At 41.1% G+C, this 14030-nt stretch overlaps 2 protein-coding genes across 2 annotated transcripts; one reads left to right on the top strand and one right to left on the bottom strand.

The window, feature by feature from the left end:
• The first annotated feature begins 655 nt into the window (after nt 1-655).
• On the top strand, nt 656-4849 carry ca6 (carbonic anhydrase VI). Its single transcript, XM_027288981.1, has 10 exons — nt 656-806; nt 1397-1576; nt 1879-2027; nt 2258-2353; nt 3032-3098; nt 3182-3339; nt 3464-3590; nt 3677-3760; nt 3842-3874; nt 3986-4849. The coding sequence occupies exons 1-10, from the start codon at nt 719-721 to the stop codon at nt 4615-4617; spliced, it is 1614 nt and encodes a 537-aa protein (XP_027144782.1). The 5' UTR covers nt 656-718; the 3' UTR covers nt 4618-4849.
• Nucleotides 4850-4915: 66 nt separating this feature from the next.
• On the bottom strand, nt 4916-13548 carry slc2a5 (solute carrier family 2 member 5). Its single transcript, XM_010741231.3, has 12 exons — nt 13497-13548; nt 13305-13403; nt 13058-13218; nt 12849-12973; nt 12625-12777; nt 12407-12532; nt 12132-12319; nt 11817-11927; nt 11582-11683; nt 7972-8047; nt 7638-7765; nt 4916-5342 (listed from the first exon to the last, which is right to left on the bottom strand). The coding sequence occupies exons 1-12, from the start codon at nt 13539-13541 to the stop codon at nt 5118-5120; spliced, it is 1539 nt and encodes a 512-aa protein (XP_010739533.2). The 5' UTR covers nt 13542-13548; the 3' UTR covers nt 4916-5117.
• Between the last annotated feature and the right edge of the window lie 482 nt (nt 13549-14030).

Here is a 14030-nt window from a genome sequence, read left to right as displayed (position 1 = left end):
AAAAAAAGAAATTAAAAACATTTCCCAAAATGTTGAACTATTCCTTAAATTACTTTCCCTTTCAAAAACATTTTCTCCTCCCAGGCAAACATGAACACTCACACACCCCAGAGTTTAACAGCTCTGGTATTTAAGATTCAGATCCTCAACATGTTGCAACTAGTGTGCATCAGCAGGTGATGAGGTTATGTATGGTATTATTTATAACCAAGGCTATCTGTAGTTTTTGCAATGAGTGTGGTTGTATCAGCATTTCCTGTAAAGACTGGTGAAGTTAGTCAGCAAGATCCGATGTTAGATACTAAAAGAGAACTGTAGTGCTGTACAAAAGATAACAAGACATGTAAAATAAGTTTTGGTCCTTGTTTCAACATTTTAAACTTGGTCAACTTTTGTCTTTAAAGTGAAAATACATGAATTATTTTGATTGTTTGATTACCTGCAGCCTTAATTTGGTAATAAGAGTAGACAAACCTGCAGACAATACAACTTCTTTCACAATGAGAGGTAAATTAATCTCAGTTCATGTATAAAATACGCATTTCACTGAAGTGAGTGAGACAAGAGCTGCTTTCCTGCTACTATGGGGTTTGCTGGGAAGAGCTCTGGGCGTTTTCACCAGAGGTTTCAACACCTCCCTTCACCCGGAGTTTAAATCTAGAGAGGAAACCTATCTGAGGTGTCAGTGTCCTCCGAGAAGGAACAGAGAGGTACAGCGATGGAGCTCTCAGTGTTTGTTTCCGCTTTTTTGCTCTGTGTTGTCAATGCTGGGATTCCTCATGATGGAATACACTGGACATACGCAGGTAGGCTTTTTAAACTTAAGAATTAAGCATGAATAAAAAAACAAAATCACTCTTATGCTTAATTTATGCCAGAGTTGAATTGGATTTAAAGGTGTTTGATGCGTAAAACGTGCGTCATAGCGCATCCAGATATAAGACAAGAAGCAGCGATTAAAAATGCACTTGAAGAATTCAAGTTGCTGTAGTCTATTATTAGACTACTATTATTAATCGACATTCACCCGAGGCATTTAGCCCCTAGCCTTCCTGGGTGGCACGCTGCATCGGCCAAATACCTCGGATAACCACTGTGGTTACATCCTGAGCTTGTGAAGACAGTCATAAAAGCAAATTAGGTGTATACTACAGCCAAAATAATTGGAGAGTAAGTACTATGTGGAAACACACATGAGCTGCAACAATATCCAGTTGAGCAAGTCCTGTGCATGCCAGTAAAACCAACAACATGTGATCTGCTTTATTACTTCATTGGCACAGGATCAAACTCTTGTATTTGTTTATCTCAATCCAGTCGATTCACTTAGTCACTTAGTGGGTGATTTTTTTCTTACAGTGTAATAATAGTTTTCGGTCCTTGATTTTATTCACAGAGGGAGCTTTGGACCAGATGCACTGGCCGACCAAGTACCCCGCATGTGGCGGTAAGAAGCAATCCCCCATCGACATCCAGCGGCGCAGGGTCAGACACAACCCAGACATGTTACAGCTGGAGCTGAACGGTTATGATGCTCAGAAAGGGACTTTCCTCATGTCCAACAACGGGCACTCAGGTAAGAGAACCAGCATGAAGAAAATGTTTTGATGAGTCAATAGGACCTGATCTATAAACCAAACTTGATGTGACAGCTGAGGACTTTGTGGTTTGAAAATATACGTCTCACTGATGTCTTTATGATGTAAGGCTCAATTAGCCAATTCTCATTCTCACTTGTGTAATCCATTACAAAATCAAGTCTGTACTGATGTTTTTGTTTGGCATTGATTTGAAAAGTCTGCTTTAGATTAACTCCCACCAGTCTGACGTGAGTTAAAATCTGTGTTAAATATCTAAATGTCTTTATGTTTCCATCAGTTCAAATTGACTTGCCTCCCACTATGGTGATCACCAAGGGTCTCCCAGGAAAATACACAGCTGTCCAGATGCACCTGCACTGGGGCGGCTGGGACCTGGAGGCCAGCGGAGCGGAGCACACTGTCGACGGCATCCGCTACATGGCAGAGGTTGGCTTGAAGTTTGGCTTGATAAAGCATCATAATAGATCAGAAAAGTTTGTGATGCTTCTATTGCAACAGCACGGAAACCAAAACAAACTACTCACAACTTTTGGTTTCCTGCCAATATATCTATTTGCCATCTATAAACCAGCCTGCTTGATGATCTGCTGCTCAGTACAGGTCATCGGGCATATTTTGACACCTAACCTGTTCTGCATTTCCACCTTGTCTTTCAGCTACATGTTGTCCATTATAATTCTGACAAGTACAAGAGCTTTACTGAGGCCAGAGATAAGCCGGATGGGCTGGCAGTGCTTGCCTTTTTCTATGATGTACGTAAGCCACACACTTTTCTTCCCTTTTCTTTATGTTCTGCTTTTTTCTTCAACACCAACCGACATTGCCAACCGATACCAACATTGTTTCTGATATAAGGAATTTTACAAGAAATTCTTTGTAATGAAATTACCCAACACCCTTTGAAGTGTGTGACACTTTGTTTTACAATCATCCTGCTGGGTTGAAAGGCTCTATTTAGGCATCATTTGCATGCTGACATATTGAATGAGTGCTTGTTTCCAGAGGAATGCTCTGGATTTCAGCGGCTGTCAGCTGGGAGAGGTCATCGCTGCAGCAACATAGCTGTTGGCATCCACTGTGATAGCAGAACAGAGTGGTGAAGAGTTAGTGCTATGTGGACAAACTCATCTACTAACAAATGATTCATTGATGTGGAGCTTTAAAAGAACAAAACTGGTTTATTACAACTTGGGTTTTATTTCCGTAGTTGGGGCCTTCATTCCTTTAGTTTGTATTCATCAAGTTTATTTATGGGATTGTTCGGCTCTATTAAGGCGATCCTAACAGCATTGTTAAGTATATATATATGTTCATTCACACTTACAAAATAAAGTGACACCATCTAGCCAATAAACAGACATCCAAGAAACAATAAAAACTTGATTAAACTCTGATTTTTTCAGTTTCACACAGCTTTGTTTTCATTTCAGGATGGACATTTTGAGAACACCTACTACAGCGATTTCATCTCCACCCTTGACAAAATCAAGTATGCAGGTGAGATACTGCTCACATACTGTTCAACTGTTCATTTGAATTCAGTGTTTGAGTCTAATGGGATTTTAACGTGATATTAACAGGTCAGTCCATGAACATATCGAACATTGATGTGCGCTCCATGCTGCCCGAGAACCTCAACCATTTCTTCAGATACCAAGGCTCCCTCACCACTCCACCCTGCTACGAGAGCATCCTCTGGACTGTGTTTGATACACCCATCACCCTCTCACATAACCAGGTACCACAGACAGGAAGCTCTTTGTTCCAAAATAGAGTATTCAATATTATAGCTAATAAAAAAGTAAAACCAACTGTCTTATTTCAGATGGTCTCATGTTTCTTTTCTTGCCTGCTGTGTTCAGATCAGGAAACTGGAGAGTACTCTGATGGACATGGACAACAAAACCCTGTGGAACGACTATCGCATTGCTCAGCCCCTGAACGACCGTGTTGTGGAGTCATCTTTCTTGCCACGCCTTGGCAAAGGAAGTGCGTAACGTGTTGTAACATTGTGATTGCACAATATAATGTCTTTCTCAGAACTGAGCTAATTTTCATTTGATTTGTCATTTCAGCATTTTGTCGGCAAGATGAAATTGAATCGAGGCTTCATAAGATCGAGGGTCTGATAACATCTCTTGGAAAACACATGCATTCAGGTGAGTGAGTAAACTGAACTAAAGATGTATTTGTAATCATCACTCTGCAGTGTTTGACTCTTTCACAATTTTTCCCTTAAGGTGGATTTCGCAACCCAAGACCAGCCACATATGGTGAGACCTTTTGTTTTCTTTGAGTTCTGATTTGTGACTGTGGATGGTTAAAGGTAGATCGATATTTCTGGTTTTCCCAGATATGATTGTAGTGTTTTCTGTCTTCCTCAGAGAGTCGTGGTCTGTTTCCTCTGGTGCTTAACTTCCAGGAGCAAAATGCTGGTAGTTATGCTTTAGCCCGCCTCAGCCACCCCATGGACCTGAGTGCCTTCACTGTCTGCATGCATGTCCTGCCTCAGCTTAAGGGGCTCCACACCGCTATCTCCTATGCCAGTAACGGCAATGACAACGAGCTGATGATCTCCATCAGCGAAGACCGGGATGCAAAAGAGGTGGGCCTCTGGATTGACAATGAGTTTATCAACCTGCCGCACAACTTCAGGTCCCACGATTGGGCTAACTACTGTATCACCTGGTCGTCCAACAACGGCGGTGTGCAGCTGTATATCAACGGTATGGTGGGGGAGCAGCAGCACCTGAAAAGTGGTTACACAATCAGCCCTGGCGGGGTGTTCATCCTGGGCAAAGACCAGGATGGATTACTCGGCATCTCTAACGCGAACGCCTTTGTGGGTAAGATGACTGATGTCAACGTGTGGGACTATGTGCTGACCACAGCAGACATCCGGGACCAGATGTCATGTGAAAGGAACAGCACCATGGTGGGAAATGTGTTCAGCTGGGGAACCACCCAACTGAGTCTGTATGGGGGGATAGAGCTAGACAGTCAGTACAGATGCTGAAGAGGCTCAGCTGCTTCTGCTCGCACAAGCTTTCAAATTCTGCAATAAACCAAAATGATGATGATGATGATGATGATGATGCAGTGAATTTAAAATGTGTGTGGCATATGTAATGAAGGTTTAAAATGTCTTTCAGGTACCTGTAAGTCAATATTTAAAATAAACTGTATGTTATAGCTTCAAATGTGTATTGTATTCATATATTTGCCTCATCAATAAAGGCTTAAACTGATTTGCTCGTTTGTTTCATGACTCAATAACTCATTCCCACCTCTATAAAGCTGCACGTCGTACACATATTACAGTATATTTAGGCAGCATTGAATTACACAAATATCTTATTTTTCCCAGTAATAGTGACACACAAACTATTCAATAAGATATTGTGTAAAGATTCATTGCGAAAGAAAAAAAACAGATGATAAATTAAAACAGTTCTGGTCTATTATAATACCCCCCTGAATGGAGACTTCCTCTCCTCTGAATGCTCTCATTTTTCTTCAGAAGGCCGTGACCCTCACTGCATCCTCCAGGCTTTCTTTGCTCTCATTCAGTGGCAGATCCCCATCACCCAGTTTGATCTCTACTTTGTTCCTCTTGGCGAACATCTGGCAGATCTCCAGGAAGGTCTTGTTCTTGGTCTCCGGAACCACCAGCCAGATGTAGACCAGCGTGACCAGACAGATGAAGGAAAAGATGATGAAGCTGTAGGAGCCCAGACCTCTCTGGAGGGAAAAGAAAATGTGATCAGTGTGTCCTGAGCTAGCCAGGAACAGTTGGTTGGACATAAACAGCAGCATACTAAGGTGAGGTGGTCAGTGTGATTTGCAGGCTACTTTTGTTGCTTTGAGCCAAACAAATTCCTCCCTTGTTTTGGTTTTGCTTTGAAGATGACAACTTGAGAGAAAGTAAACATGAGGCAACATGCTTATGTTAGGCCATTAGATAGGACAGATGTCAAAACTTCTCTGAATAAACAGGGGCTGATGCATCATCTGTTAGAGGAAGAGGAATTGAGAATAAAGGATTATTAAAAAAAAAAAGCCTCCACAGATGTGCGAAAACATCAAAACAATCTGCTGGGAAAGAGAATTCATGATCATAAATTTATGTGGTTTTTCCACAGAAAACTGTCATTTCCAGAGTATAATAAAAATGATTCATGGTGAGTCGACAACTGTGCTACCAGCCAAACATCAAGCACGTACAACAATACAAGACATAGCAGCCAGTCAATAATCCAACAGCAAAAAGCCCAGCTCTGTGTCTATCTTTTATTTCATGAAGTTCTTATCAAAAAGTAAAAGTCAGTCCCAGATTTACTCTTGTCTGGTAACTTCCTGCTCAGTCTCTCCTTTTCTTAGATTACTCCATCAAAGTCACCTTCAATAGAGGCTGCTGAGCACAATTACATTGCCTGTTTGCCCAGCTCCTGTTCTGTCATGACAATGGCTCTATTCCCTGTCAGCATTTCCCTGCATACTAGGCCTGAAAACCTCCTCTACTCACTGAATAATCCACAATATCCACAAAATGTCTCCTACCTCACTATAAAGTTAATTCTGTGTTGCGTAACTGTAAGTACTCACATAAGTTACCATACTGAACCATGACTGACTTCCAGACCAAGCCTCTAGTATACACACTCATGCTCATTAAAGGTCAAACAGCGAAGCGAAATCACAATAAGCAAAACACATTTTTGAGTGCCAAACCAGAGCACTTGAAAAAATAACTCTCAATCTTTGTTGTGTGTGTATTTTAGGCCTGTTAAGTTAAATTAAGTGTTGTGTCAATACGATGAATTTTTCTAGAGGCGATGAAAAGTATCTATTTTACTTATCTTACATCATTATTTCAGTATTTTACATTTCCTTTTTGTGAATTGACTCTAAAGGAGTAGTTGAGTATCAGTGAATAAGAGTTAGATTAAAGAACATTGATACCAGCTAAGCATAAAGAGTTGAAAAGAGGGAAACAGCTAACCTAGCTCTGTCCAAAAGTAACAAAATCCACCTCCCTGCACATCTGAACATACATTAGCATGTAATATCTGGTTTGTTTAATCCGTACTAAAAACAGATATAGAAATGACAGTTTGTGATTTTACAGGCAGTGATGAGGTGGCTGACTTTTCTTAATTTTGGAGGAACTTGCCAGTGAAATCACCAGCTAAAGTGATCTGTTGGAATGGAAATGTGCCATTGTTTGGCCATCAATAGCACCCTAGCATATATTATAGTTTTGTAATGGTTGATTTTTGGTTGTATGTGCCCTGTATCCTTATGTTGTTATGCTGGATATCAGATGATTCAGTGCTCATGCATCTGACCACACAGTTTCCCAACTGTTCAGCTTTGTTTTAAATGTAAATGTTTGCTGCAACATGTTTACATTGTCAGTGAAAAACACTTTATTTAAAATGTATCTTGAACACAAGTGGGTTTTCATGCAGCATGGAGTTTTTAACAATGGAATGGAGTTGTTAAATAAAAACAAGACATCTGTAGTAAACAGTCTTGTAATTTCCACCTAAAACCTCTTTACAGTGTGCAAGAGGACCTGCGGTGTACATAGATATAAAAGGCAACATTTAATTTAACAAAAACAAAAAAAATCTTATTTTCAGGTGATTATACATTAATGAAAACATAGCTATGAATATTATATTCCACCTCTGACATATTCTGCAAATAGAGCCCACTAAATCTGACACATTGAACCTTTAAAGATACATTGGTTTTCTCATTTTAGGTCTTATTATGACAATGATGTTGTTTCATATTGTGAGTTTAATGCTTGTTGAGGGTCTATGTCTAAAATGTTACATTTTCAATCAACTTAACACAAACAGCTTTCAGGAATTCAAAGATTTGTTGGACCAAATCTTAAGACGAATAGTTCAAGTATAAATAATATCACAATCAGGATGTGACTTGCACATCTGTGACTAATTAAATTTCACAATAATAAACTTTTATACCCTCAATGTAAGAGTTCTTAGAAATTGTGCAACTGACCTCTAGGAAGGGGAAGACAAGGCCAACAGTGAAGTTGGACAGCCAGTGGACGGAGCCTGCGACCATGAAGGCAGCAGGTCTGGCCGACTGCCTGAACATCTCAGTGGTCACCACATAAGGAATGGGACCTGGAGAGCACAGATGTGGTCAACCACAACCAAAACAACCCAAGACACATCATCACTCTTCAGGGTCACAGTGAGGATGCTCATGTCTCAGATTTACAACATATATCATTACATGTCTGGTCACATCTAAACAACACTTCAGTTAATGGAGCACCCTGTTGTAATCAGTGTGTGTGTAAATAACTACTGGCGGGGGTTAGACTTACTGGGCCCTATGGCATGTCCTATGACGTAGATGATGACACAGGCGATGCTGGTGTACGGCATCCACGTCACAGTCTCCTGTCAACACAAGCATGGTGTTTTTAAACAAGAACAAATACATAAAGTCTTAAAGACTTTAAAGGGTGGATTATTAATGTTCCTACCGTAGTTTATTCTTTAAATTGTGCTATTCTGAAGATGTTGGATGCAGGTGAGATTACAGGGTTACACAAGGGGGGCAGCACTGGTTTGTGGTTCTGTCTAATGGCCACTGTTTCTAATACTTTAGTGGTGGGTGACTCTGTTTATGTGTCTCAACGTTCTCATGACCCCAGCAAACAGTAATGTCATGTCAGCATTTCATTTTCCAGACCAAGCTCTAAATGTATAATACGTAAACATTACAGTAAATTGTAGCTGCTGTTTTGACTCCAGCACACTGGAATTTAATGAAGCTGTGACCACGAGGATAAAGTGCTGACTTTCAGCTTTAAATGGATGGTTCTCTCTGTCATTGGAGACGGCTCATTTATAAACCTTTTTCTTGAGTCAGTCTGTCATTCATTGATCTCTTCTGTCATCTCAGAGCCTGTGAGTAAATGGCAAAATGGTAAATGGTCTGTACTCATATAGCACCTTTCTAATCTCCTGACCACTCAAGGCACTTTAACACTACGTATCTCATCCATCCACACATCGATGGTGCAATTTGGTGTTCGGTATTTTGCCCAAGGACATTTCAACATGCAGACTGAAGGTGCTAAAGATTGAACCATCTATCATCTGATTAGTGGACAACCCAACTAACACCCAAAGCCTGCATACCTGTTCCCAATTCATTCATCAGCTCCACAGTATATATGCCTTTCCCTTGTGCTGTACTCATTTCATAGATGATGGTGATTTTGTAATTGCAAGTTTCAAACTTGTAAATTATGTTCATGTCAACATCCAAGTTACATCTGAGAAACACTGACAAATGAATGATAGTGATAATGAATATGATGACATATATTTTGATGACGGTTTTCAAATGTTCACATGACCAACTCATCAATTCTACAACAGCCTGGGTGACATACCTGTGGGAATCTCTCTCATCTTTACTATCCATAAGTCACGTCAATGCAGCGTTAGTCATTGTGCTGCTCTGTGATTGTCTGTTGCGTCATCTCGTAAAGTTTCATGTCCTGTTTTCTTGTGCTGTGTCTCCTGTATTGTTCCTTTGCATGTTGCTGACCTCTGCCTTAAAACCAAATAAACTTTGCTTTTACTTTACTTGTTCTTCCTGCGAATCATGCAACCACACCCTGTGTTGAGTCATACACACCCAAATTTGTTTTTCAAAATTATAAAAGTTAAAAAGAATTGATATTATAAAGAATTATTTAACATGTACAACAGTTTTTTCAATGCTATGAGCACCACAGGCAAGGCCTGCTCGACCAAGATCAAGATCGGCATGCACCACTAGAAATAAATAAGAAAATGCTGTGTGGGTGAACGAAGCCTTTCTGGTTGTTTGTGGTCGTTCAAGTTTATCCTGTGTGACTCATAGTCACTTAATCCTCCAGTGCAGCAGGTCAGTAATCCTCAACATAGAGTACAGATGAGGCAAGCAAGTAACATTTATGTGACACTGGTAAAGTCTTTCCATCCTTGCTGGCACTAACACCATGTGCTGTCTTCCAGATCCACCAGAGGTCTCTAGCTACCCCCCCTTGAAAGTGAGCTGGGCCTCATGCAGCTGCCTCCAATCAGTCCTGTTCAATTAGCTCATCACGCTGTGGGAGTATTTGACCCTTCCTTCATTTAGTCTGTGCACATGCTTCATAGTTCCTGTTAGAATTTTTGTCTTGGCTCACCTTCTGTTTAAAGAGCGTAAGAGTATTTTTGGTCCCTTCCTGCCACTAACCTAAGCAAAGGCTTTAAAGAGAAACTACCTAGTGTCCTGTGTATTTATGATCTTAGGTCATTGTTACTACTGACTGAATCAGTCAGCTTGATGGTCTGAAGAAAAGACTGAGGGTACAAGTACACGCCTGGCAGATCATCACCAGGTGTCTGTTGATTTAATATGATGACTTAAGTCCTAAAAGTTACAACATTCCTACACAGTTCACCAGATATGGATCTATCCATCCATTCCTGTAACCACTTATTCTTATCAGGGTTGTGGCTGGAGCCTATCCCAGCTGCCACTGGGCGAGTGGTGGGGTACACCCTGGACAAGTTGCCACGTCATCACAGGGCTGATATAGAGACAAACAACCATTCACATTCACACCTACGGGCAATTTGAAGTCACCAATTAATCTACTAAATGCATGTCTTTGGTCAGAGTACCCATATGGATGTAATTTTAAAATTAAAGGTCAATAGTCATTGTTTCACTTTAAATACAGTGTGCCAGGCACCTGGCTGCAGACCTCCACTGTCAGGCCCGGAGGTGATGAGGTTTTTGCGGGGTGGGGAGGTGGAGAGGACATTTTGAGAGGGTCATTTTCATAGACGTATATACATAGACGCCTCATTGAGCAGGTTGGTCTGTTGCTGCATTACGTTAACGTGTCCGCCATATTGGAAATGGCAAATCTGCCCCGTAAACTAATAAAAGGAAATGGACTGAACTTCATAAAGCGCCTTTCTACAAAGCGCTTTAAGTTAATGTCTCTTATACACCCACTACACGCACTAATATATCTGGGAAACAAACAGGCACCAAAAACAACGTATGTAACTTTTAAAGTGATGATTATAAATGTTATAACTCCTTATGTAAGCACCAAACCAACGTATGTATTTTTCTAATGCTGCACTTAATAATTTGACTTGGATTATACTGTAGATTTCACGAGTTAGGGTAGTATTTAGTGGTACTTAGGTGTTCTAGCAGCACAAGAATATAATTAGCATTGACATAGAACCAAACATGAAATTTATGGTGGTTAAGAATACAAATACAGAATAATACAACAGAAAAACTAATTTAAATAAATATATAGAAAAAGAGCAGTAATGTCAGAATTAAATGATAATGAAAAGGCAGTGAAGTACTCTGTATAGTACACAATAAAATGTATAGGCCTAGGACATCTTATGAGATGTTGGCTTATGAATATGAGTAATAGCTTAAGAGAAAATGTGCACTGACCAAACAAAAGTTTACTATAAAAACAATATATACAATAGACCGGGAACTGAAAGATTTTATGTCATTGTTTACTAATTAATTCATTTGTGAGGAAAACGATTCAACCGGAAATGCATTCACGAATTCGCGATATTTTATTTTGAAATGTATCCCTTGCATTTCCGGGCCTGACAGTGGAGGTCTGCAGTTTTATTTTGAAATATATCCCGTTAATTTCCGGGCCTGACAGTGGAGGTCTGCAGCCAGCATCTCTTGTGAGATTTAGAGCAACATTACTGCAAATAAACAGATAATTAATTTATAATAACCTATGACTCAGTCACAAATGTCCTGGACTCAAGGTCCAAGGCTGAGAACGTGACATCCCTCAGATCATTTGTTTGTATACTGAACCACTAGAGAGCAGCAGAGTAACATGTTGAGGGTGTGTGATCACACTGAAGCTTTCAAAAAAATACCTGGAAGTTGAGAGCGACAGTAAGCAGCACACAAGCTGCACAGCAAATCCCAAAACCACAGAGGAGGAGCAGCCGTCGCCCCGAGGCCTCCACAATGAAGACCTGATAAAACAAATTTGCTGTTAAGAAGCAGAGCCTCCTGCTGACATGATCAAACAACTGACTGTTGACTTCAGCTCCTCCTCTCTTTAGCTGATAAAATATTGTACAAATCTAAACTCCACAGGATACCTACAGCAGCTATGGTCATGAAGACATTCACTGCACCTGTTCCCACAGTGACATACTGGATATCATTCTGCTTGACTCCTGCAGTGGCATATATACTGTCTGCATAATAGTAGATCTGAGTAGGGAGAGAGAAGTGCATTAAAATTGGAGAACAGAGTTAAAAAAAAGAAGAAGTATGCATCAGCATCCTAATGCTTTATCCTCATGATTCAAAGGCAAGTTGTTTAAACGTTGCATCCTAATCCACTGTTATGTCTGAAACTGAGTCAGTGTGTGCATCAGTGGGTCAGGAACAAGGACAAGGACAGGCATGACTCACCGCGTTGACCCCCGACAGTTGCTGGCCCATGTTCATGATGATGATGGAGACTAGCTGCCATCGAAGGGAGCGCTGGGACAGCAGGCTAAGCACAGACAGGTGACCTTCTGCCCTCTCCGACAGATTCTCCAGTCGCATCTCTGACAGCTCTGCATCCACGTCGTCCCAGCCACGCAGACGCTGTAGTGCTGAGGGGGACACACACAACACACCATAATATCTAGTTTTTATTCACTAGCTCTCAGCCATGTGAATCAGTTTTTGTGTTTTCGTACCTTTTTTTGCTGTCTTCTCATCTCCTCTCTGGATGAGCATATACCTGGGGCTCTCTGGGAAGAAGGGCAGCAGCATGAGCTCAATCAGGGCAGGAATGCCAGTCAAACCCAGCATGAGGGGCCAACCTGAACACAGTGGGGACAATTACCATTATACCAAAATCAGCTGTCGAGGACGTGCTTCAGAATCTAATCGATGGCAGATGTCTAACATTTACCCGTGCTGTTGCCCAGTATGTTTCTGATGCCCAGCACTTGTGCACAGAGGATGCCAATGGTGATGAAAAGCTGTGGTACGATGCCAAGAGCTCCCCTCAGGTTTTTTGGAGAGAGTTCTCCCAAATACATGGGCACCACATTGGATGAGAGACCTGCAGACGAGAAAAGACAACTTAAAATAGCTTGTCTCTCTTGATTACATGAACAGTTGAACATACCTGACCTGCACAGATGCCCACTATAAACCGAGACACAATGATGATCTCGTAGGACTTGGCAATCTCACTGACTCCCATCATCACAGCTGGGACGATGGAGAAGATGTTGTTAAAGAGGAGGGTGCCTTTCCTGTCATTTAAAGTCACATTGGACAAGTATTATGTTTTAATGTGACAGATCCACTCTTAGATCAAGCCTAACAGGTGATATTACCTCCCTAGTTTGTTGACCAGAGGAGCCACCATCAGAGAGCCGAAAAAGCCTCCTAACGGGTACATGGACACAGAGAGAGACCACAGCAGAGTTAGGAAGTTGCCCTCCATTGGTCTGCCGTAACGCTCCAGGTAGGTGGTATTATAAAACTGCTGCATGAACTAAAGAGAGAGGACAACACTGAGAAAAAGCACATTATCATATAGGTGACACTGGCCTCTATATCGCAGTTCTTTGCTTGGGTTACCGGTGATGGAGAGTTGATCACAGCCACATTATAACCATACTGGAATGATGAACCAAATGCAGATATGAGTGTTGCCAATGCAAGGACCACAGTCAATCTCTGTCAGGAGGGGACATTACAACATAAACATCATTGATCAGGCTTATCACACTATTTGCACACAGACAAATCATACATTGATGTGAAACTCACGCCCTTCCTCTCCACAGATTTCCCCGATTCCTCTGTCACTGCCATAGCTGTGCTTGGATTCACTTTCAGCAATAATGACAGCACACTTTGTCATTACTGCAGCACTCGATTCTGCCTGCACTTTGGACATGAGATCACAGAGCATATCAGCGGTTTACAGCTTGGCTTCACTTATCGTTTTCATGTTGCTGACTCTGCTCTCAGCTTCAAGAAGTTTTGTATGCAGTACATTCAAGATACTATTAAACGCTGCCCTGGGCTGAATGTTGATATCTGGTGCTTTGATTGCGCTGCAACTTCAACTAAATTGGTCCATTTGATGGAATCTGCAGCTGTCATTATAGGCTGCCGTAATGTTATCATCAAAATGATAATACCACATGAGCGTCTTCATTGCTTATCCACCTGCAGGCTGGATTATGGAAGATGTGTCATTACAAACTGATGACACGATGCTCCTGGATCCTTGTACAAATTGAAGGATTTGTCTGAAGACAGCTCATCTCACACTGATTACTGACTAGACTCATTTTC

Source organism: Larimichthys crocea, chromosome XV, assembly GCF_000972845.2.
Source record: "Larimichthys crocea isolate SSNF chromosome XV, L_crocea_2.0, whole genome shotgun sequence".
In the NCBI taxonomy this organism is placed as follows: domain Eukaryota; kingdom Metazoa; phylum Chordata; class Actinopteri; family Sciaenidae; genus Larimichthys; species Larimichthys crocea.
Note: the sequence above shows the minus strand (reverse complement) of the source record. Positions and strands in the feature narration are given on the sequence as shown.